This window comes from Ixodes scapularis, unplaced genomic scaffold, assembly GCF_016920785.2.
Source record: "Ixodes scapularis isolate PalLabHiFi unplaced genomic scaffold, ASM1692078v2 PGA_scaffold5__190_contigs__length_132052651, whole genome shotgun sequence".
Classification (NCBI taxonomy): Eukaryota; Metazoa; Arthropoda; class Arachnida; order Ixodida; family Ixodidae; genus Ixodes; species Ixodes scapularis.
Window position 1 is genome coordinate 63,743,861 of NW_024609880.1, and position 22,674 is coordinate 63,766,534.

A 22,674-nucleotide genomic window follows, 5' to 3' on the forward strand; every position below is an offset into this window, starting at 1 on the left:
CTAGTTTACTGTAAAATCTCGTAAGAACGCCCACCCAAAATGAAGAGATAAATAGTGAAAGAAATGGGGTGGGCTACCTTTGAATATGCAGCAGGTAAACTTTATGTATAATTAGTGATAAACACCTGGGCACCCGCTGCAAACAAACCACATGACACGAGAACTACAGATCGCGGGCACGGCAAATTCGTGTCTCACGATACGATAAACACGCGGGAATTTGCTGTGAACTCCTGTGTCACAATAAAGGATACCTCGGGTTGCAGACATTTCATGTTCGCGTTTTGTGGTGCAAAGGACCCACTGGGATCTGCTGCAAACTCTCATCTCACGGGAATAAATACCGCAGATTGCGGACATAGTAGGTTCAAGTTTCACGTTGCAAAGTAACATGAAAGAACCGGATACAAACTTGCCTGTCACGGGCACTGATCTTGCGCTTGCAGATCGCAGACAAAAACGCGGGAATCCACTACAAACTTGCATGTCACGGGAATGGATACCGCAGATCGCGGATACAGTAAATTCACATCTCGCAATGTAATACACATCTGGGAACAATTTGCATGTTACGGAAACCAATATAGCACGCGCAGATCGTGGACAAAAACTCGGAAACCCGCTAACACCCTGCAGACGCACTGGTACTGCAGATTGCGTGGTTGATGCGATTCCTGTTGGACATCGTGCGACGTTCGACGGAAAGAGGGAGATGGGCGATGTTTTCGAATTTTTATGTTGCGAATATTTAGCCAGCAATACGGAATGGGCAATCTCTCGGACGAGGGCCTCCTTACAGGATTTTACTGTATTTAGTTTTAATGTAAGCACCTGTTTGTGGGTTCCGACCATTCCCTTCCCCCCCAGGGCCCTGCAGGAGGCAGACGTCATTCTGCTGCTGGGTGCTCGACTAAACTGGATGCTACACTTTGGACGGCCACCACGGTTCAGTGCCGGAGTCAAGATCATCCAGGCAAGTTCTATTGATTGTTTCTAGGCATTCCCAGACGACACAGATAGTCCATCTGTGTCGTCTGGACATTTGTAGGATGTTGCGATGCCTCGGAGACGTCCTATAGGTCACGCCTATACTTTGTTTCACCATAACTTGGCAGAAAGCAAACGCTACGGCCCCCTCGAGTATACCAGAGTGACGGAGGCAAACCACGTGACAGCCCTTATCAGAGGAAGAGGAGGAACTCCCCTCTTAGCCGAACCCTCTTCTGCGCATTTGAAGTGTTACTTTTGTTCCCCTCTGGGACTGGCCTGTCACTCGAAATTCGTACATAAGCGATTTTCTTCTCTCCCGCCCATGGCTCCGACAGCACTGCGCACAACTAGTGAGATAGAGCCACATGATTTGATGTGCTGATTGGCTCACCGGAACCGAAGCCTTCACCACTTGCAAAGTTTGGATGAGACGGAGTATAGACGTGTGTGACGTACACATGGCTAGACCAATCCACTGAAACCAATGTCTAAAACTAAAAAAAAGGGCTGCCATAGTTTTTTTTATTTTTTTTTACAGAGTCGGAAAGAAGAGAATGGATAGCAGTCCTGGTTTTGCACTGCCCCCTTACAGTTCACATGAACGGCAGGAAAAATACATTCAACTGAAAGCCACAGAAACATACAGAATGATTGTAATTCTTGTGATACCTCAGAAATAGAGCATGTTCCAAAATAATATTTACGCAGTTTTTTTTTACCGCGAAAGTAAACTATTCATCAAGAAACGTTCATTCTCCACCCAAATGCAGCCCTGGTGGTTCGAACCAGAGGCCAGAGTTTCAGAACAAACAGTTAACTTATTTAAAAAGTTATAAGCGGTTTCTTAAACTTTCAGTGGGAAAATAGGGCTTGGGGTTCTTGGTAACTGACACCACTCAGCTTCATGTGTTTGAGGGCTCCGTCGGCTGCCATTTTCCCATTGAATATTTCAGATCACTTACGACTTTTGAATAAGATAACAGTTCTGAAACTTTGACATCTGGTTCGGAATACTCTGCTACGTTTGGGTAGAGAATGAGCCTCCAGCAATACATTGTTTATTTTTGCGGTAAAAAAAACTTTGTGGGGGGCAGCCTGTAGTTACATAACAAAACTACAATAATGCAAAATAAGTACATAGAATATAGGGTGAGCATAGGATATACATATGAATGTAAACTGATAGTAAAAATCGCTGGCTTAACAGCATCATAACAGAATCTTTATAGATCGTTGATGATAATACATTGAATACAAAGGTGCAAGCGAGCTGGACTAGAATAACAATTAAATCCCTGGAAAAGAGAACAAGGGGGACAAAGGGCAAAAAAAATCAAGAAATTTGTGTTTGTCCTTTGCCCCCCTTGTTCCCCTTCTCCAGGGATTTTACTATTATAGTAGATCATCCTTTATTCACGATGCAATGTTGTTCAAATTTTATTGAAATTTAATTTCAAACTTTTTCAGTACTATCAAAGTCAATATTGTTTTATTCGATAATAGCTGGTGTATGTTTACTACCTGTCACTTAAAAATAAGACATTACAGAATTTTTTACAGTGGAGCGGTTAAGGGAGTGTCCGTCACCGAATAAATGTCGACACAAAACTCTGGACAGCTACCGTCATCTATAAGCGACAGCGGCAACCGGGCAACCGGCTGCTGGTTGGCGCCATCTCTCATAGATGGCAGCAACCTTTCCAGCCTTTCAACTCTGTTTTTCGCGAGAGTGGAAAGGCTGAATTCCTCCAGGCGCCGTCCTAGAAGTCGTCCTTGAGGTCTTCCTCGAGGTTGTCCTCGAGGTCGTCCTACAAGTCATCCTTGAAGTCGTCCTAGACGTCGTCCTGAAGGTCATCCTGGAAGTCGTTCTTGAGGTTGTCCTGGACGTCGTCCTAGACGTCGTCCTTGAGGTTGTCCCAGACATTGTCCTTGAGGTCGGCCTAGATATCGTCCTAAACGTCATCCTCTAGGCGTCGTCCTTGAGTTCGTCCAAGAAGTCGTCCTTGAGGACGTCCCGACGTAGTTTAGCTTCGCTGGTCTTCCTTCTTCACCAAAGTGGAAAAACTATAAGTTCTTTTTTTTTTTTTATGTATGATCATCCCATCGCTTGAAAGAGTGGGAATTTGTTTTTTCTTTATGTTATCATAATTCAAATTTTGTTTTAGGTGCATGCTCCTGTAGTGCCCCTACATCTCTTTTGTTGTAAGTGAATAGTGTAAGCAATATAAAAATATTTGCCGTATGTATTTCAGTGGCAGGCCAGTTTATGTGGTAACCAGATGTCATATTGGTTCTCTAGATATGTATAAAGATAGCATGTATCTTGCTAATCAAGATAGATTGTCTGTTTCTGTGTCATGAAAAGAAGGAACAAAACCTTTCGGGTAAAAGGCAAGTTTACTTGCATCTCCTTCTTTTATGTGCGGGTTCAGTATATATGAGTGGCCACAGTGTTTTCTACACTAAGATCAACCGGAAAAATCTGCATCTTAACATGGAAAGCTCGAACTTTCATTGAATCTTCATTGAGGCGGTGGATTTCACCTGTAGTTATCCTCCTGTAAAATATGAGACCAACAGACTTGCTAAATCAATGGCAGACATCTTCGCAGGCGACCGAGTTAGTGATGATTGTAACTTATGGTGCAATATCATGGTAGGTGCAGCGAACAGATGGCACGCTCTGTTGTGTGTTTTCACATTCGCTGATAGTTCTAGCTTTTTATGTACGGGTGCCAATCTTTCCAGTTTGTTTTACAGCGTGCAGTGATGTGATTGCTGCGCCAATTGTGCCAAACTGCGCCAAGGGGCTAACCCTGCTACGTCCTGCTAAATTTTGCCAAAATATGGGTAATCTGCACCAAGCCTGCGCCAAAGGACCAATTTCGGTCGCCTTTCAAAACCGAAACTAAACCAAGAACGTAATTTAGCATGCGTGAGCTAGATGGCGCAAGCGGCCGCCCGACACCAGAGCCGTATATGGGGAGAGTTTGGCCAGTCTATGATCTCGCCGCCGTAACGCTCTCCTCCCAAGTGAGCCAATCGGCATGCGGCGTAGAGCGAAAGGCATGAGCGCATGCGCAAGAACTCCCGGCTGCTCCCACCTGAGTGGAGAGGGCCGCCATCTTCGATCATTCTCCCGGCAAAATGCGTGGGATAGGCATCTAAATCTCGATTATTACCTTTTATATCGCTGGCTCTGGCAAGAAAATGACATTCTGTTATTCCTCGGTGGGTTAAAAAGCTAATGAAGATTTTTCGGCGTATGGCCGCAAACTTTTATTCAGGCGAAAAAGAAGTCGGCCCGTAGCAGACGACGCATAGCCTCAGCAGTGCTCTTCTCCGACCAGTCTCCGACAGCATTGCTCAAATATGGCGGTCGTCTCCTCTCCGTTCCCTTCTTTCTCTCTCGCTCCTTCGGCGCTCTCCTCGCTTTCATTTCCTTTTCTCCTCTCCGGCGCCTTCGTCGCCACACCCACTGGCCAAACTCTCCCAATATACGGCTCTGCCCGACACAAATTACCCTGCATCCATCCGGCCTTGCATGGTTTTTGCCGTCGTCTCGCGTTTCGCACCTTGTCGTCTCGGGAATCTCGTCTCGCGTCTTTTTAAACTTTTTCAACGATAGACGCGGGCGTGTGTGGATGCTCTGACACTCGTGTGCCGGGTGCCGGGTGCCAGACATGCCGTCATGCTGTGAAACAAAACCATGTTTTTGCGTGACGAGAGTTGCTTTGTGAGTTGAAACGCTGGTCGCGCGACGTCGGGTGTTGCCATCCCCATGTCGCTGCAGATATGGTTCTTTCTAAGCTTGTTCATCGACATTCCTGTCCTTGTTTAAATTATACTCTGCTACAAAAATCCCTCTTCAAAGGGATACTACAACGAAATTTCGGCGCTTATCTCTTGGTCTATTCGTGTTCAAGGGAGGACTATCACATCAGATACATCAATCTTTTGTTGAAAAAGGCATGAAAAGGAATTTTAAAACAAATTAAACGATTAGCAAAGAGCACCTAGTGGTTGTCGCTAACGCCTCGTTTGTAATGCCCGTCTAGGAACTTTGACAGGTAGTGACGATACCTGTCTCGCCTCTGGCCACCACGAGAGAAAAGGGGAAGGAGGAGCTCCCCTCCCCCCGAGAATATTCTTTGTGTCTCCCAGAAGTCGCTATTGTCCCTCTACATGATTATAGAAGATTTACCCGTCACTCAAAACTCGCACAAAAGCAGCCGCTTCGGTGGCTGGAACTGTTAGGATATCTTCTCGACATCAGCCTCGTCGAAGCTTTGCATGCTCCGAGACAAACTACGTCATGATTGCGGCGAATGTCACATACTCTCCGCTGGCTGCTCTCCGAGCGCGTGCCAGAGTGGACCGTTTATAAACAAAAATGCAGCGATCAGGCTCAAAATACAAACGTGCAATTATCATTTACAAATGTTGGGGATCCTATTCAACCCATTTCTGAACACGACAAGTGTTTTTCAAACTTCGTTGAAGTGTCCCTTTAATTCAAAGACTGCTTGTCGAAATAATGATTACTTGGGTTTCTCTCGGTGGGGTTCCTTTCGAGAGGGACCCCGGTACGTGAAAAATTTGCTGCAAAAGAAAGTTGGTAAAGAGAGGTGAGCTAAAGCAAAGAAGGCAATGTCTACACGCTGAACCCGTGCGCACATCGCGCTTGTTTCTCTTGAGTTCAGTCATTGCACAAAGCGCTTCTTGACCCTGGCTCGCGATGTCTTGCGTCGATGCGCTCAAGTTCTTTTCTCCTGTGTGTTTAGCTTGTACTTCACCTGCCGGTCTGGCAAGCACGCGCCGCTGGAGTGTTGTTTTGTCGTATGCTGGACAGTTACATTTTGCATACTATTTTGGGAACCAGTTGGCGGTGGAGCGGAGTGGCATTGTTCCGATTTCGATTGAACAGCCGTTGTCTCCGCTTGCGCGACGAAGCACATACCACTGCAAGCCTGCTGATGTTGCCCTCACGTGCATGGGAACATGACTGCACAACAGAGGCACCAGTTGGGACTCTTGCAATTCATTGTTTTACGTTCGCTTACTATTGACGAAAATCTGGCACGTCGGGAACCAGTAAAACGGTGGCAACCATTCTTTTCGGAATCGCTCGGCAACGGCTACAACACTGTACACTTGTGGGATGTCTCAGCTGTAAAAACACAAAAAGCGTGTTCTGTCACAACACAGCTCAAAGTGCCCTACATTTGTCCAGCACTTAAAAAAAAATTTCTAAGAATTTTTGCTTTAAAAGCCACTTTTGCTGCTCCAAAACAGTGTTTTGGCTGCTCCTAAGGCCACTTTTGCTGCTTAAAAACACTGTTTTGGCTGCGCCAAGAGGTGCTCCAAAATGGCTTAGACCAATCACATCACTGAGCGTGGGGAACACTGTGGCCACCCTCTATATTCCGTGTTTGCACAATTGTAACGCGCCCCCGATGGTAGCGCACAGGTATATATAGCGCTCATATATTCAGAAAATACCTTGATGCTGATTCTACCGTGCAAATAAAGAAAGGAAGGTTGAACACATACCTCATAGAACAGACGTTATGAAACGCACACCAGTACAAAATACCGTGCACTAGTCGCCGTTGTCAGAGTCCGGCAATGGTTCTTTGCTGTCCACAAAGGTAATCCTTGCTTTTGTTTAAAGCATTTTAGGTGCTGTGCTTCTTGCGCTTGTGCGAGTGCGCGACCATCACCTCTAGGGAGGTCGTCTTCTAAACTACTTCGCAAGCTATCGGGTCGCTAAGATTGTAAGGCCATGCAGTGCTGCTCTGTTGTTGCCTTCCCTGGCGGCGTGATGGCCTTTCGTTTACATATTCCTTGCTGGTCGAATTTCTTTTCTTTTTCCATCTTAGAACGGCAGACACGAGTCCTATAGTCCGTTGCAACCTAAGAACGAAGGGCGAGGGTAAGACTGGCCGGGGAGGAGGAAGCAGACGGAACGCTGGAGAAGAGAGGGGGAAACCTCCTTCTCTCTTTAGCGTTTCGTCTGCTTCCTCCTCCCCGGCCCGTCTTACCCTTGCCCTTCGTTCTTAGGTTGCAACAGACTATAGATGCGAGAGAATACGCGTTATACGGATACCAAAATGGCGAATGTAAATCAAACGGTCACGATGGCGATGGGGCTAGCCACCTTATAATGAGTATTGCGTTTTTCTTATTGAGTTTCGGTTTTGGGTTTTGATTGTAACGCGCGTTTACTTTTGGAGTGAGCGGACGTCATCAGTTTGAAGCGCGCCAAATGGCACCTTAAATCCTTTCAAGTAAAGCCAGCTCCCAGCTATGAAAATATGCGACAAGCCTAGCCAAACGGCACCTAGTTTCCCCGATCCCAAAGGAGCGGAGTAAAGCTGATGGATTTTGCCTTCGATCCCATTGGCTGGCGCGCGTCGATGAGGCTCCCATTGGCTGCTGCGCGCGTAAGTTTCAGTGACCGCTGCCTCATGGCGCTGCGTGTCTGCGCTGCGTGTCCGCACCGCGGGCACGCCTCTAACATGAGGCGTCTAAGATCAGAGCTGTGAGGAGAGCTGGGAGAGCTCGCGCATGGCCGACGCAAATACGCCGCAAATGAAACACAGGAGCGGAAGAACGGCACGCATGCTTTCGCATTCACAACTCATAAGGAGTGCTTAGGTGTACCTTGAGCTTTTCTAATGCAGAATTGCATTCTTACTGAAACTAACTCTGATTTACCTTTGAAAAGTGAAGCATGCCAAAATTGAAGAGAGTTGGCTGGCTACCGAATGCCTTTGCCGCAAGCTCCGCCAGTTACACATCGCAACTGAAAAAAAAAACAAAGAGAAGAGGCAGGGGAGAGGACTCAGAGACACTTCGAGAGACTTCGCCAGCTGCAAAAGCTTCAAGAGCTGCAACAAGAGAAAAGGAGAAGAGACTGTAGTAGAAAATAAAAGCTTTGCCAGGCACGGTGTTGTGTGCCTGGAATGCTGAGACTAGAGTTAGTGTTGGCTTCGATCCTCACGAAACACAATTTTGTATACGACGACTTGATCAATTGATTGGAATGCCGCTGCAAATTGTTTTGGTTTCTCTATAGGTGGAGCTCCTGCAAGAAGAACTTCACAGCAGCATTCCTTCAGCTGTGGCACTCTGTGGGGATGTAGGTGCTGTTGCTGAACAGGTAAGCTCTTGGTGCACTATGTAGTTGCACCGGGTCAATCATAATTTTGGGACTATTAATACTGCGATTACTGCGTGATATTTAGAAAACCACTGCCCCTTGAGTGCACTGGTATACAGTGCAGTCCACTTATAACGATGTAATGCTTATAACAACCAGTTTCTAGAGTTTCCAGACGAGAAACACTCAGTTTCTAGTCCAGATACAACGATAATCGGTTATAATCATGGAATTTTAGGGTTTTCCTCATCGTTACAAGTGGATTGCACCATACTACTATGCAAAGGTACCCCCAAAGGCTTTAGTAACAATGTTTTCTCTGCCAGACATATATTTGGATAGCAAAATTGTAGCAAACTAAAGGAAGTTCCCCAAAGAAACCCTGAAATTAAAAATTAGAAGTTGTTTTGTTTTCAAAAAAACACAAAGAATTCTTTTTTTAGAAATTGTCAAAAGTTGAAAATTTTTATTTCCGCAAAATTTACATTGTTAGACACAATTTAGGTGGAGGTAAGGTAACGGCCCACTCTAGGCCCCGCCCATTACTGCTGGATTGGCTTGGTGGCTCGGTTGAACATGCTAGCAAGCCTAGTGTCCTCTTCATGACATCCATTGCATGTAGTCTGGTGTCTGATACCGCCTGCTAGTAGTGCGAGCAGACGCGCGACAGCCCCCGGCATCATCTGCCATTTCACAATCATCTATTGTCGTCTGCAATGCCCGTAAGTTGCGGACATGAAAGCTGTGCGTCATCGTTCGTTTTTGCCTTCGTCTGCTTTTCTGCCCTATCTAAAAACTTCCGCAACGCTCACAAGACGCAACCATGAAAGCGGCGTTTTACCGTTCCATCATGCACAAGCCTTATAGTCCAATACAAGAGTCTGTCAGCATCTGTAATAAAAAGCGACCGAGGACTAAAAAAAAAAAAAAAAAAGCAACAATAAATATGCAGTCATTTCAGCTTTTCTGTTCTTGTTATTTTTTTTTGCATGGTATCTGCGAGCGAGTTGAATGAGCGTCATAATGCACAATTAAAATGCGGCTTAAAAATTGCTCCTCTGGCAAGCCGGGTGCTCTGCAAAACCTGAGAGCTACTTGCCTTTTGAAGCGAAATGAAGGGAACATACCTGGGCAAACTTCATACGAGCTGAACACCCGATTGCCTCCAGCCAGATGGCTAGGAAATTCTTACCTGTGTAGGTATCTTCGCAATATTGGAACCATGGTTGCAGTCGCAACAGCTGCACAATTTGCAGAGCAGAAAAGTTGCTTACATGAACCAACATCTTTATTTAGCATCAACATGCGGAAACGAACAAATCAAGCCAGATAGAGCAAAATAGTTTACTATGTCGGTTGAAGAGACCTTCCTCTAAACACCTTGGTGGATGCAAAACGACTCGCAATCATATAAACAGACAAGCTTGACGAGCTGCTCTCAATGAGCTCTGCAGACGCCAGCAGCCTTGTTTGTTATTGTTTCACACCAATGCAGAAAAGGCTGTCTTGGGGGAGCCGAGCAATGGAGCGTAGTTAACTATGTTTCTGGACGGGACTTACGTCCCGTCCAGAATTGCGTCCAACAACAAAAATGTTGCGCAATGCTTTTTTCTTTTTAATTTGAAAAAAAAAAATGAGTGTTTCAATCTACCCTAAAAAAATATATATATATTTTTTTTTCATTTTTTTGTTGTTTTACACACTCGCGTTTGGCTAGAACCGACTGTGCTGCAACCAGCTTTCAGGCTGCTTGTTTACAGCCGCTTACCTACTGGTTACAACTACTGGTTGTACTGCTGCACAGCTGCTTGTAAGCAGTCTCGAGCGGCTTAAAGACCGGTCGCAGTGCAGTCAACCATAGTCAAATGCAAGTGTTTGAACAGCAGCCGTTCCTGTTGCATTGCATGTAGTTAGGCCGGTTAGTACATTATAAAAATAACAAATGGCGCAAAAAGCTCACGTGGACAAGTACATAGTATATCTGAAACTCATCTTATGGGTATCACACCATTGCTTCTTTATGCGTGTTTCAGACTAAGTTCACTGGCACTTCACGTAAAAAGCAAGTTTTGCACATGGTTTGTATGCCATGGAAGGTATAACTCTTGCAATGTTTGATTGTGAGAAAAAAAGCAATGATTTTTACAGTTGAAACGGGTATAATCATTGAACTACAAATAACTGATCTTAAATGCACATAAAAGTCAAACCTTACTTCCCCACATAACGAGGGAAATCAGTAGCACTTAGGGATGTCGCGAACCACCCCAAGTTTGATTTCGAAAGGTTTCGATATTTGTGAAGCGAACTAAGGTTCAAATTCGAAAAATTTCGATATTTTCGTACCGACCGAGGTTCGAATTCGAAAAATTCGCAACTTTCGATCACAGTGGAGTTTGAATTCGAAAAGTTCGAAGCTTTCACGGTTTCTAAAATTTCGGATTCGAATATTTCGAATATTTTTTACTTCAGGTTCGATAAATTCGAAGATTTCTAAATTCTTTGTAAATAAAATTCGAAAACTTTGAACGCTTCGAATTTTTATAAACATGAAGTTCGAACAATTCGAAGATTTCGAATTTCTTTCTGCATAAAGGTCGAAAAGTTCAAAGGTTTCGATTCTCTTTTAACACTGAATTCGAAGAAAAAAAAACTTCGAAGATTTTGAATTCCTTTCTAGTCGCAAGTTTTCAAAGTTCGAAGTCCGGTTTTCAAGTTCCTCCACAGTTTGTTTCAAATAACGTTTTCACGACTCACTGGTTTTCACAAAATCAAGTTTAGAAAAGTTAGGGTGTGATATCTAGATTCTGCGAAGTTGGTCAGGCAATTAAATGAGACGACGAGTGTCCTGGATGTGCTGGAATATTTTCCAGTGCAGAGTGACGTGTGACCATGGATCCGTAATTGTGACCGCCAGCCCGGGGGGGGGGGGGGGGGGGGTCTTTAACCTGCATCACGCAGTAGTGATCACACAAACACACTGTTTTACGAGACTCATCCAGTTCGAAACGGCCAGGGTCGAGCAGGAGGCTGAGGCTCAGAAAAACCTTGAAGCGACCTGGCAAACTACCTCGCCACCCCTTGCACGCTGGTAGTAATCCGATCGAACGCCGCCCGAGTGACACTGGCATATAGAAAGTTAAGTTTGTAATTGTCCTGGAGGTTTATTTTCTGGGACGGAGGAATCGCCTCGCAAAAAGCCGACACAACTCGTGGTCGAGGAGCGTTCTACCATATAAGTGGCATCGGAAGAGGGTAGCGGGGGGGGGGCTTCAGTTCCCTTCCCCCTTTCCAGATATTTCGGACTGTTAAAGAAAACGATACGGGAAAAGAGGGCGTGGTCGAGCTCATTTTAATCTCAAATTATTTATGCATATGTATAGCTACTGTCGCTCTTCATTGCATAAAAGATTGCGTAGATGGTCATTGTTAGAAACTCGTTGTCAGAAGGCACTACTCGTCACATGCTTAGTGGTTCAAAAGTTCAAAGCTATGTCTTTTGGACCTAAATACCTGTGCCAATAGTAAGAAAAAAAAAAAGATAAAAAGAATAAATTCGGGGATAAAAAGCTGGAGAAAAAAAAACTATCAAGAATTCGCCGGAAGTGTTGCATTCTTGTGTATTCAGAGGTTCAGAACTTCGAAACAAGTTTCTTTTACCAAAATGTGTACAGGCTAAAAGAAACACGCCCCAGGATCGTGAAGCGAAAAAAAAAGGTTTCTTTTAATGACGGTGCTGAACTTGAACACTATTAGAAATCTTCCCCAGTAGTTAATTTATTCCTTAACGTGAGAAAAAAATAAATACATTATTTTGTATTCTGCAGATGGCAATGATATGTACTGTCTGTGGTGTTAATTTAAATATGATACCTCAAACAACTTAGACGAAAATAAATATCAAGTTTAGGGCATAATTGCATAGATACATGTTTGGACATTTCTTCGAAACTCACGTTGAATAACAATAATCACATCTTAAGACGGCACTTACCTAGGCTATACGTAGATCATTCTTAAAAAAAGTATAACATCTCTACCACAAATAGCTTCGGCTACAGCGCGCTTCAAATCTGGCACAAACGATAATCATCAAAAACCCCTCGTCCTTCCTCGCCCCTTCGGAAATTTATTTCTTTAAAACTAAGCATGCCAGAACATTGAAACAAACGCCATTGTCTTTCGTAAGGAACGCAGCACCGCGTGTAAAAGTTCGAGAAAAAAAAAAAAAAGCTTCAAATGTACCTCACTACTTGAATTCAAATGAAACCGTCCGCTGGTCTTTCGAAGTTCATCGAAATTCTGACTTTTCAGGATTCGAAAGTTCGAAACTTTTCGAATTCTCTTGATGAATAAGTTTGAAAGTTCGAAATTCATCGAATTTTTTGGTCAGTCAAGTTCGGAAGTTCGACAAGCATCGAACTTTGCAGCGCAATGAGTTCGAAAGTTCGAAAAAGATTGAATTTTTTAGCGTAAGAAGTTCGACAGTTCGAAAAGCGTCGAACTTCTTAGCTCAACAAGTTCGAAAATTCGACTTCCGTCGAATTTTACGATGTAGACAATTCGAAAAATCGAAATCTTTCGAACCTTTCGAACCGCTTGATTCGATCATCGAAAATTCGATTTGAAAAAAGTTTGCGGCATCCCTAGTAGCACTCCTTGAGAAGCCAGCTTTCTGTGGAAAACAGGTATAGGTATGGGAGGTCATTCTTAGGTTTCTGTCAGCATATCATTGAAAAAAAGCATTTATTTTACATATTGACCAGCTTTGTGCCAACAACGGCAGCAATGACGGTCTGCCACCTTAACCCGCATTGCCACACTACCTTGTGTCCCAGTACTCCGTCTTTGCGACAAGTATTCTGTCTTTTGAGGGGAAGGATCAGTGGCCGAGCTTGTTTTTGTTTCCGCTCCACAGCTCGGTGCACGTGGAGCGAAAGCCTGTGCTACAGAAGCCAAAGATCCTGGGTTCAATCCCTCACCCCGCCCATTTCACTCTGGATGAGCATTGTTGTTTGTATTTGTTGACCCGCCTAACAGAGTGCCGCTGGTGCCAAGAGAGTACAGGAGCGATGTACGCGAACTAAAGGTTGTTGGTTTTTTGGTCCTTGACCCTTGTCTCAAGGTCTGTCCCCGCTGGGCACCGCGGCACCGCGCACGCGGGTGTGAACAATGCCGGCGTGCAGTTGTGTACCATTACTGCATGCTGCACATTAAAGACCCCAGTCTAGCAGTGGCAAAATTTCTCGTCTACAGCGTAAACCAGTGTCTCCGTAGCTCAAAGGCCTTATTTAGACCTCGCGTTGCCTAGACACCAACGTCAAATTTGGTTTGGTTTTGTCCCTTGAGAAATCTCTTAAGAAATATAGAAGAATTCTTTCACCAGCCTTCTCGGCATGGAACGAAAGATAAGAATGCGGCTATCTGCAAGCGACTGCTGCATCCATTCACGTGAAGGCTTATCTTTCAAGGTGTGACTTGATTTTTGGATGGCGTCGCCAAGCTTGTAGAAGCTTTTTATGGTGTCGTAATTGTTGTAGAGCGACTCGTAATTTGCAAGGAGTGTATAAGAGCACTTCTTGAGAACTTCGGGACAGCAGGAATAAATCAAACCCATTTGGTTATTTTTAGCCATTTTCTGATAAGAGAAATAATCCCTGATAAGGGTATCAGTTCGAAGGGTCCATTCAAGTTCAAAGAGTCCATTCAAGCTCTTGTCAAGATTCTGTTTGTAGGAGGGTTTGAAAATGTCATGCTCCGATTAGTGTGAGAGGTGTCTGATAGGCTAGCTATTGTATGGGTTTTTGCTTGTGACTATAGAAGGATAAATTTTTTTATTTCTTTTTTATTTTAATAATTCTTGGTGACTATTTACAAATGCGGTAAGAATCGCTTGCATTGTAAGTGGTTTGGAAGGCAATGTGCTGCATTTGCTATGCAGACTTGAGCGTAATGTGGTTAGTGCGCGGTGCGAAATTGCAATTTTCCCGATGGCGATGGAGTGTATGAAGTGGGTTTCTCAGTCGCACATGTTCCTCAAATTCCAAACTGTTTACAAAGCAGGCGAGCTGAAGTGCCATTAAATTATATGTATGTATGTATTAGATGTAAAGATATAAATAAATCACAAACATAAGATTTTTATTGTAAGTATTCAGAAAGCAACCTCGCTAAAAGGAGAGAAATTTGTGTGAAGTCTTACGACGACACGGAAGGCACAATTAACTTCTTTGTGAAGGTTTCATAAGGTTTGTGAGAGACACCTATTGTTCTGAAAATTTTTTTTTCAGAGACTGGTTACGGGATCTAACAGTACATTTCTTTATGAATCTCATAGCTCTGGTGCAAGCAATAACTTCAGTGTGTGGGGCTTCCCTTAACGTCTGTGGTTGGACTCTGTTTTTAATATTTTTTTATGTTTGGTGTTTTGCATTGCCATAGTTTTATTTGTGTCTTTTTTTTTTTATTTTTATTTTGCTCAGATCTCACGGGTGAGTGGTTCCGTCGTTCTGGGAGCACCCGACTTCTTTGGCTGGCTGGGGGTTACCTCACCTGCCCAACGATTAACCCCCGGGGCTTGGTATCTTTCCCATCTGGGCATCTGCTCTTCTACTGGCAAGCTTTACTAACAGGGAAGGCTGTTCCCACGCGTTAATAGACCACCGCGGGAAAGCCCAGGTAATACTGGCCGTGCGGATGAGGTTTGCTCTGGTGTCTCGAGAACTTCATTTTCTCTTACAGCAAAACCAAAAGCCACACAAAGTTTGAAGCACTAATGAGGATTGCAAAAAGTGCAAGAGCTCTCTTCAAGTTTTTTATAGTGTTACAATAATACACTACTTTTGACCACTCTTTTAAAAGGAAGAAATTTCAGGGTTTCTGGGGGCCTGTAAAAGATCTGCAACTGAAAACCACCACTCTTCCTAAAATTCTGTGTGAATTCATCCTCTAGTGCCTCTGTGACGATTGCTTTCAACCAGATGATTGTTGTTACCTCTTTGTACCATCTTATTTCAACTTGAAGATGCCAAACGGGTCCACACTCAAATTCAGTAAATGATTGTGTCAAAATGGGGAGAGGGGGGTTTGAATTGTACTATCTGCAGCTCCAGTTACTCCGAATATATTGGGGTTGCTTGAACCCTGCTATTTATGATTGCTCTCGCCAAGCACAGAAAGTTAGATGATAAGCAAAAGAGTGAGCTCGTGCCCTGTACTTCGCGGCGTGCTTAGCCAACACCTACCTTCAACTGTATTGTTTGCTTTTTGAAGGGACTGCATTAATTGGTTTCTTATGGGGGACACTGCCCATAAAAAAATACAAAAATTTACAAAAATACGTTGATTTTGAAAAATGTCATGTCCATCAACATCTAGAAAGTATTAGAGTATTCACAGAAAGGTTCATTTGTTTACACAGCATAGTTATTTTTTTATAAATTTTTTTCGGTTCACTGTTGCTAAAGTTAAGGTAGAGGTTCCAGTACTTTGAACACATCTTTCTCCGTTCCACTTTTTGGCATAAATTTTACTTTAGGAAAACTATTGTTTCAGTATGAAACTGTTGAGAGACTTGATATTTGCAACAAATTGGCCGAACTTTTATGGAGACGGTTATTATGAACCTTAGATTTTGCATTTTTATGTTCTTTTCTTATGAAGAATATTAATTTGCAATATTTGATAGATGTAAAAAATATATATATATATATATATATATTTTTTAAATATTCTTTTACCTAAAAATGCATGTTTTTTTTATTTCTTTTTATAGTAAATGGCAACAAGTATTCCAGTATGCGTTCCACCAGAAAAATATGTGGTTATCAACACCATTTCTCAATGATAGATTCATTGAACAGATTCCATGCAAAGCTATGCTTTACTTCGTTCTGGGGGTAGAGCATGTACCTTATAAAATTGGTTCACACCAATTTTATAAGGCATGCCCCCCAGAACGAAGCATGGCCTCCTTCTACATGGCTACAAACACCGCCTGCAAATATTGTGCCGATTGAGTGTGCAGTTCAAAAGTGTGCATTCCCAGGTGGTGCCCCCCTTAATGCATCGAGCTAAGGTTTTGTGCTAGAGAGGTGATCAAAGGTGGTGCATTTTGTGCATAAAAATTTCAATGAACAAGCTTAACTGCATAAGGATCAAAACCTTGAGAGCGTGAATTTGCTACTTTTGGAGGCCGTCTGTTAACGAAAGGCGTCCGATTGGCGCAACAGCCGACACACGGAGGCATGAAAGATTGCAAGCAGCCACAGCAGGCATTTCTCTCAACCTTGGCAATAACGAACAGTATTTGGAGTCAAATGCGGCTCAAGTTCTTTCAGTGGAGCGCACGATTTTGTTATTTCACAAGTAACGCCGCATGTACCTGAAACCAAGAAGAAATGTTCTTGTCGGGCTATTTGGCTATATCAGTAGCTGCCACCTTCATTCGGCCGTTTCGCAAACCAGGCACCTTTGTTGGCAGACGGCGGCCGTAGGGCCGCCGTCTGCATTCACACCTTTCATTCACACCTTTCCTTTGTAACCTTTACTCAGGTAATTGCCCATCCTTCGAAATTTTTATACATAAAACACACCGTCTTCGGCCATCTTCATAGAAACTCTCAGCTCATTACATTTAAAAACCGGTTTATGCGGTTGCTTTGGAGGGCCAGCGGTCCCTGTGGGTCGTGCGGTAGACACAAGGCCTGTGTGCTGGATTATGCCTACCGTGCTCACTTGCCAAATCCCGAACTTAGTGTTTGCTTGCCGAGTCCTCTCTGCCACTAACCGTGAGCCGTGCCACCCTACAGCTGGCGACAGAGAATGCCAAGGACCCATGGCGCTACCCTTCAGACACCCCCTGGTGGCAGGCTCTGAGGGACAAAGTGGATGCCAATGCTAAGGCCGTCCAGGTAATAACCGCACTGTCCTCGGCGCACCTTTGCCCATTTTTTTCTCTTTTGGCAGACGAGCGAACAGACTGACGTTCTACCAAATTAAAATCAACTGACAGGCTAGTTGGTTACAGGTTACGGAAGAACAACACAGCACTAAATACGAGGACTGGTAGACGAACATGGGACAACACTTGTCCTGTCATCTCCCTACTACACCATTTTGACTCTCGAAATGGACACACGTTTTTTCCTGAAAACTTGACACATATTTAGGGGGTGCATTCATTACGTGAGGCAAAACTTTTGCATTTACACACTTTGCACTAATGTCATTTTAAGTACCAATATGACACGGCAAGGTACTGTGGCATGTCTCCACCGACGGAGGCGCACTCTGCGGTGGTCATGGGCGCACCACAGTAACCATGCACTATAAATTGCAAACCTTTTTTATGGCGCTTTCAGCGTGCCATTTGACGATGGAAAAGGACCTTACGAAGCTCACTCAGCACGGAGAGCGACACGATTGTTCTTAGGCCTAACCACTTTCATGATTTTACTGTCCGAAAGCTGTTTACAGACGGCGGCGTGTTTGTTGACATCAATGCATCCGATGGGCAAAGCATGTCCGGGGCTGGGCAGTTTCTCGACCCCAGCTTTGTTAGGTGCGAGTGCCGTTTGGTTTCACTGTTGATCACTTCCAGAACTATGCACTTGCAGCCATTACGAGAGTGTGTTTTGTTATGGGGGCTTGGCTTGACTTGGCTTGGCCGCTTGGTGGCAAAATAAAATTGGCCTGGTGGGCTTGGTGTCTAGCCAAGTTGGACGCAGTTCGAGACTCACGGAGCCGAAAATTGGAGGTGCATTCATTATGCGAGGGGAAAAAGAAGTCTAAATATTGACACCCGCTGTGGGAGGCGCGTTTATTATGCGAGTGGCTTTCATTGTGCAAGTAAATGTTATACTCTCTTTCACCCTACGTCTGGCTATAGCGGGCGCTACGAGCCATCTCGGCCAGTTCAGCTCTGTGAACGCAGCACGCAATGCACACTCTGTCACTGCACCCCCTCTCCTAGGTCAAGTAGCACTCGCACGGCCTTAAATAGGCTATGACCGTTCTTTGCCTCCGCTGCGGTCGGTCTTGAGGTAAAACAAAGTATAGTCTTTTTCTATTGTGCAAACAGATGGTACATCGGTTTGTTGCACACTGCAGTCACTCTGTTTGCAATCATGAATTTTAATGCTACAGTCTAAGCTCGTTACAACAGACCCGGTTACAACAGACATTTGGATAAAACATACCAATTTGTGAAGTTCAGTTGGTGTTCCTCTATGTACCATTGACTGAACTTCATATCTGCATACAGCATACTCCTCTTACAACAGACCGAAATCTTGGTCAAAATCAAGGTCTGTTATAACGAGATTCGACTGTATATCATTCTTTAGCTACCCCCCCCCCCCCCCCCCTTCCCCCGATTTTGTGGACCTTTCTGGCCTCCTAATGCGCAGTAGGTATGTGCAGTAGACAATTTCAGAGAAGGATCGGGGGCCGAGTGGGCTAACGCACACCAGCTCGGAGCATGTGGAGCGAAAGCTTGCGCTGCAGAACCCACGATCCTGGACTCAATCCCCACCCCTGCCCATTTCGATCTGGATGAGCATCGTACCAGCGTGCGGTCGTGTATCACTACTGCGTGATGCACGTTAAAGACCCCAGGCTAGCGTTTGTACTGCACAAGCTAAATTTCTTATCTGCAGCTGGGAGACTCGTCGCCCGTTGAGGCAGACCAAGTTCTAGGCAGTATAAACATACACACAACCTAATTTTTAGACTATTTCAGCTCACTGTGCAGACTATTTCAGCTCACGTATGCAGAGGGCAGTCCACACTCCTTCTCAGTTGCACCCTCTTCGTAGGACCTGACGACCTTGACTTCGTCCTAGACGTCGTCCTTGAGATCGCCCTAGTGGTTGTCTTAAAGGTCGTTCAACATGTTGTCTTTGACGTCGTCTTCGAGAACATCCATGTTGTCTTTGACGTCGTCTTCGACAACATCCTTAGGTCGTCCTTGAAGCTGCCTTAGAGGTTGTTGTAGAGGTTGTCTTTGAGGTCGTCCTAGACGTCATTCTTAACGTCATCTTTGACGCCATCCTTGACGTCGTCCATGGCTTCATCCATGGCCTCGTCCATGGCCTTGTCTATGACCTCGTAACAAGAGGAGGTAAACATGATGAATGCTATTGCAATTCACAGGCAACCAACAATGGTGATTTCTGCAGACAATTTTTAATGCTTTGGCTGTCACACTCCATGATATTATATTCAGGCTCGAATCTTCGACTCTTAATAGTTAATAATAATAATAACTCTTAATTTTCAGCTTTTGCATGCAAAAATGAGTTTCATGAATATAAAATATTTTTTTATGTATTCCTTTTTTTTTATTTTAACATTAACTATTGGTTTGCAATGACTTAACCAGCTCACAGCTGCAAGGCCCCTGCCAATGAAACAAGCTAAACTTTCTCCCAAATAATTTCAAGGTGCGTCTTCTGTTCCTGAAGTTTCTTCAAAAATGGTCCACAGGTGTCTGCTGCCTGCCAAACCTATTAATCATTTTCATGCTCACATTAACCATGGTGATGAGTTGACGTCGCGCTTCTGCTTTCTGCTCCCATCGAGCAGTGCACAGATGCCTTGCGCAGCTCATCGTTTTCCTGTCCGAAAATGTCAGAAACTGCATTCAGATTCTCATCCCATTTCCTTGTTCCAGGTACTCTGTTCCTCAACCGAGGTCCCCATGAACTTCCACGTAGCTTACAAGCAGGTTTGTGGTCCACCACTTCTCTCTGTGTTCTCATACAAACTCTGTCTTCTGCAAGGCAGAACATCCTTTTGGCTTCCTCCTCTCCCCAAGTTTGAGGGAGAGAGGCAGAACACTAAAAGCATTACAGTGAACTGGAGCCACTAAGTAAGCTACGCTTAAAATATCAGCACTCCATTCAGCAACTGCCTTCTGTGCATCGCCATTTTGTTGCTTTGTGGCAACGAAATGGTAAAATCGGTGTTGGTCGCGATTACAAAATGCTTCTTCTTGAGCTTTAGATTTAGATGGGTGCCAGAAAGCTGAGGAATTATTGTTTTGCTCTGTCGGAGTCTGTTTTAACATTTCTGGAGGACGAAAAATCAATTTCTTGCAATTTCAAATAAATGCTTCAGATAAATGGGAACAACGATTTTAAACTATAAGGTGGTTAAAGCATTGGTACTCAAAAGGTTGCCTGTTTACTGGCTTTGAATGAAACCTTGTAGTCTCTGGTGTAGTAAAATAGTCCTGAAGCTCCTAAATAGACCACACCTTGTGCTTCTTACAAGTACCAACATTTCCTGAAGTGTTAATTGTGTTTGATGGTGCAGGTTTTTTAGGAAGGTAATAGTGACATAAGGCAGCGGAATGAACTGAGAGATGCCACTTTCTTTCCGCAAATAGCCCCTCGTCACCCCTGTTGGTTGCCGTTACTTGTAAAAGACTGGTTCGGAACTTTAACCGCAGCCAATATCAACTTGCAGCAATGGGACGCATCCAGTGACGACGGCATTGCAACGATTTGAGGGAGAGAAGGGTGATCCAGTTTCTTTCTGCCGGCTTCTGTTTTGCGGTCCCTTTAAGAGTAGCTGTAAAGTCATCAGTTATTTTTATTGAGACATTCGATAGACCCTTTCCAACATTCAGTCTGGCCACTTTGATAACTATCATCACCCAAGTATATAATCTATAATCTGTACATACTAATGGCAGCCTTTTGGTGGATACTGAAGAAACAATTTGAAGACAGGCACCTATGCGGAGCTTGAACATTCCAGGCAATAGTTTGTTGTATAGAGGTTCTTTGTCACCGTGATGAGACTTAAAGGAGCTGTGCAACAATTTCAGGGCTTTGCTTAAAGGGACACTGACAGGGTATTTATGCTCGCCGAGGTTGTTAGTTGTACGTGACATATGAGGACTCAACTACCCAGAACAGAATTTGCGGCTCGAAATTCGGTTTCTTTCCGCCCGAAAACCGCCGATCAAGAACTGGCCGGTTCGAGTCTCGCTCACTCTCTTTTCCGCGGTCACGGGCCATTTTCTAAGGTATCGATGCGACCACCAAATTTAATCAAAGTCGTGGGTCACTGAAGGCACACACTCAATATTAAAAATAGAAAAAAATATGAAACCCATTTTTTGTGGCTTCTAAAAAGCTGCAAATACGTTGATTGAAAAAAAAAGTTCCACAGACAACCGGAAGCATTCTGTGCGTTCGTCGTTTCGCGTATTGTGGGACTCGCGGGGACGGCGATGGCAGCGGACGACGGGCGTGGGACCTCTATTTCAGAACTGTCGTTCGCGGTACCGGCGAATTCTGTCTACCGTTAAAAGAGAAATTTGGGACTGATCAAAAGAATTGGTATTCATCCCGTACGACACGCCCGGCCACCAAGCCGATTTGCACGAAGACGTCGCCGAGCCGTCGCTCCCTTCTCGTGGCTGAAGACAACGCTCGCGCAAACGTCAAGCACGACGTGTCTACTTCGAGTTCATTATGCACGCGTACGATTTCTTTACTAGGTGCGAATGTCCCCAAAGCGTGGTGCTTCCCGACTTCGACCCGGGAGTGCTTTTGCTAAAGAAAAATTGACAGCAAACTTTCAAACTTACAGTTTACCGGCTGAATTATTACTAAGGAAAGAGATCCACCAGAAACGAGATGCCCCAGTAGCTCAGTGGGAAAGACGTCCGCTTCACACACCGAAGGTCCGGGTTCAATCCCCCGTGATTTTTTTTTTTTTTTTTTTTTTGCAAACAATTTTTGATGTTTACATATCTTTTTCTTTTTTTTACAATCATCACTGAAGAAACAAACAAAAAAAAAATAACAAACAAATGTTGTGGACGATACTTCGCTGAATTAAACGGTATGGGATTTCCGTTTTGACACCTGCGAACTCAATGTAATCACTTTCCACAAAGTGCAAGGAGCATATAAATCAGGTAGCGTCCGCTTTCCGAGGTGCCCGTAAATGTTCTACAGGAATTGCAGCCAGCCATTGGTCCCGATCCCGTTGATCTTTCGACAATGCCACTTTTTTTCGGATGCAGGACATGTGAGCCAGCTCTTCACGCAACATCTTGGGTTTATACTTTTCGGAGACGATCATGGAAATTCACCACGGGCACTCACTACTCATCTCTAACTCCTCAATGTACAAAACAACTCATCTTGGAGTACATAACAACGAGCGGAACAAACATAACTGCAAAAGAATGGCACGGCAAGCAGTTCCCGCACGCCGCATGTCGTGTCGTCTGCTACCGGAGAGGAGAAAAACAAAAAAAAAAAAAGCACGGTCGGGTGTAGCCACGTGACTTCCGCCAGTCACTCTCTTCTCTCCACTTCTCCGACCTCCGTCGGGTTTCGGTTTCGGTTTCGAGCAGTTGCGTCTTTTGGCTTTATTAAAGAAATACGCTACTCTGTTGCAAAATATTAATTGGGTAGTCCCTCGACACCATAATGAAGCGCCTGGCAAAAAATAAAAAAATTTTTTTGGGGGGTGTCAGTGTCCCTTTAAGGGGG

At 44.3% G+C, this 22,674-nt stretch overlaps 1 protein-coding gene across 4 annotated transcripts in view; it reads left to right on the plus strand.

Moving 5' to 3' along the window:
• The window catches only part of LOC120839186 (2-hydroxyacyl-CoA lyase 1), a 72,761-nt gene that overhangs the window by 32,391 nt on the left and 17,696 nt on the right, over positions 1-22,674 (plus strand). For 2 of the 4 annotated variants that reach the window (XM_040209444.2, XM_040209442.3), the window contains exons 9-13: positions 868-973; positions 8,072-8,155; positions 14,638-14,646; positions 16,966-17,067; positions 19,830-19,883. In XM_040209444.2, coding sequence (XP_040065378.2) covers positions 868-973; positions 8,072-8,155; positions 14,638-14,646; positions 16,966-17,067; positions 19,830-19,883 — 355 coding nt within the window. The remainder of the gene's footprint in view (positions 1-867; positions 974-8,071; positions 8,156-14,637; positions 14,647-16,965; positions 17,068-19,829; positions 19,884-22,674) is intronic. The other 2 variants (XM_040209445.2, XM_040209443.3) reach the window with 1 other exon arrangement.